The sequence below is a fragment of the Echinops telfairi genome, unplaced genomic scaffold (assembly GCF_000313985.2).
Source record: "Echinops telfairi isolate 266 unplaced genomic scaffold, ASM31398v2 ScPeMD7_7;HRSCAF=31, whole genome shotgun sequence".
Lineage (NCBI taxonomy): Eukaryota > Metazoa > Chordata > Mammalia > Afrosoricida > Tenrecidae > Echinops > Echinops telfairi.
In genome coordinates this window covers 26,900,232-26,901,770 of record NW_022103904.1, presented here as the reverse complement: position 1 = coordinate 26,901,770, position 1,539 = coordinate 26,900,232, and the positions used below count along the sequence as shown (strand labels likewise).

Genomic DNA, 1,539 nt, shown 5'->3' with positions numbered 1-1,539 from the left:
GCGCAGCGCGCGGCTGCCGGGCGCCTGGGACCCCGGCGCCCACCAGGGGTAGGCCGCGGCCTCTGGGGGCCACCCCAGCTCAGCCTGGGCCCCGGGCTGCGGGATGGCACGGAGGAAGGGAAGATTGGGGTGCCCCGAATGCCCTCTCGGGCCCCCATCCCGCCCCCCGCAGCGCGAGCTGCCCCCCCCTAGACAAAGATGCGCAGGGCCAAAGGCCGGCTTGCCCGCGACCTCGGGCGGAGGGTCCCCACCTCTCCACTGCCCGCGACCCGCAGGGCTCGGGCCTGTCCCCACCTCTGTCCCCCCTCCCGCGCGGGCCCGGCTACTCGCCCGTCCGACCTTTGCACGGGTGCCCACCCCCCTCTAGAAAGGACCAGGTCCTTGGGGTGCGGGTGGGAGTTGGCGAGGCCAGGGCAGAGTTGGGTGCAGGAGAGCCCGCCCCGGGGGATATCCAGATCCTAAAAGCAAACGAGCCCTTCCACTAAAAATGACACGCCACTCACCCGCTGCCGGGAGCCGATCCCGCGCACAGCGACCTTGGAGCGCAGAGTAGAACCATCCCGGGTGCGTCTCGACGCCGTCGGTCTTCCAGGAAGCAGACTGCCACAGCCTTTTCCTTTGGAACAGCCGTGGGCCCGACTTTCTTTTTGGCAGCAAGTGCCCTAACCATTGTGCCACCAGGACACCTTGAAACCCCTCATGCTACCCCATGTTTTGTATGTGGTGGTTGACACAAATTAAGAGTTGAGTTTTCCAATCGTGATCCCCACCCCCTCACCCCGCCCCATGTCAGCCTCTCTCCATTTCTGCATTCCCAAAGAGGGAGCCTCGGGTACTGTTTTTGTGCCGAGGGGAACCAGAAAGCCTGGGGTTCAGCTCCTCTCAGGGGGCCACCCTGCATCTCAGTCTGGTCAGGAAACGCCTAAGTCCCAGCATCCCAGTTTCTCCAGCTCCACCAACCACTTCCATGTTAGGTTATTGAGGAGCACTGCTGGCGTACTAGACTGCTAACCCTAAGGTCAGGAGTTCAAAACCACCGACTGCTCAAGAGAAAGATGAGGCTTTCCACTCCTGAAAACATCACAGTCTCGGAAACCCACGGGGGCGGTTCTGCCCTGTTGTAGAGGGTCACTAGCGGTCAGAATCGACTCGATGGCAGTGTCATTAGGTTGTCCCCTATGTGATGTAAAGGACAACAGGAATCTATTCCCGTGCTTTAAAATCGACGAGAAGGGATGCTCATAGCCCTTTAGAACCCCCTCCCCTAAATCTTTTTTTTTTTTGTTAAATAAAAAAGCAACATCCTTTATATGTAGTAAACGTTTTATAGTTTACAAAACCCTTCATACCAATGGTCTTATGTTACCTGAGGAACAGAGCGAAGTGTTGAATATGTTCTCCTATTGTATGTTGACTGAACGCTGGTTACAGTAACCCCAGGGGCTCTACAGGGGGGCCCATTGCTTGGTCTTAACAGCATTGCCCTCTGGGTAATGCCCTCACTTGCACACCCACTCTTGGAAATCCACCCCTCCCCAA

At 58.2% G+C, this 1,539-nt stretch overlaps 1 protein-coding gene across 1 annotated transcript in view; it reads left to right on the top strand.

The window, feature by feature from the left end:
• Positions 1 to 1,539, top strand: part of ARPIN (actin related protein 2/3 complex inhibitor) — a 27,680-nt gene that overhangs the window by 16,677 nt on the left and 9,464 nt on the right. The window contains exon 2 of the mRNA XM_045286301.1: positions 7 to 48. Within this exon, the coding sequence (XP_045142236.1) occupies positions 7 to 48 (42 nt within the window). The remainder of the gene's footprint in view (positions 1 to 6; positions 49 to 1,539) is intronic.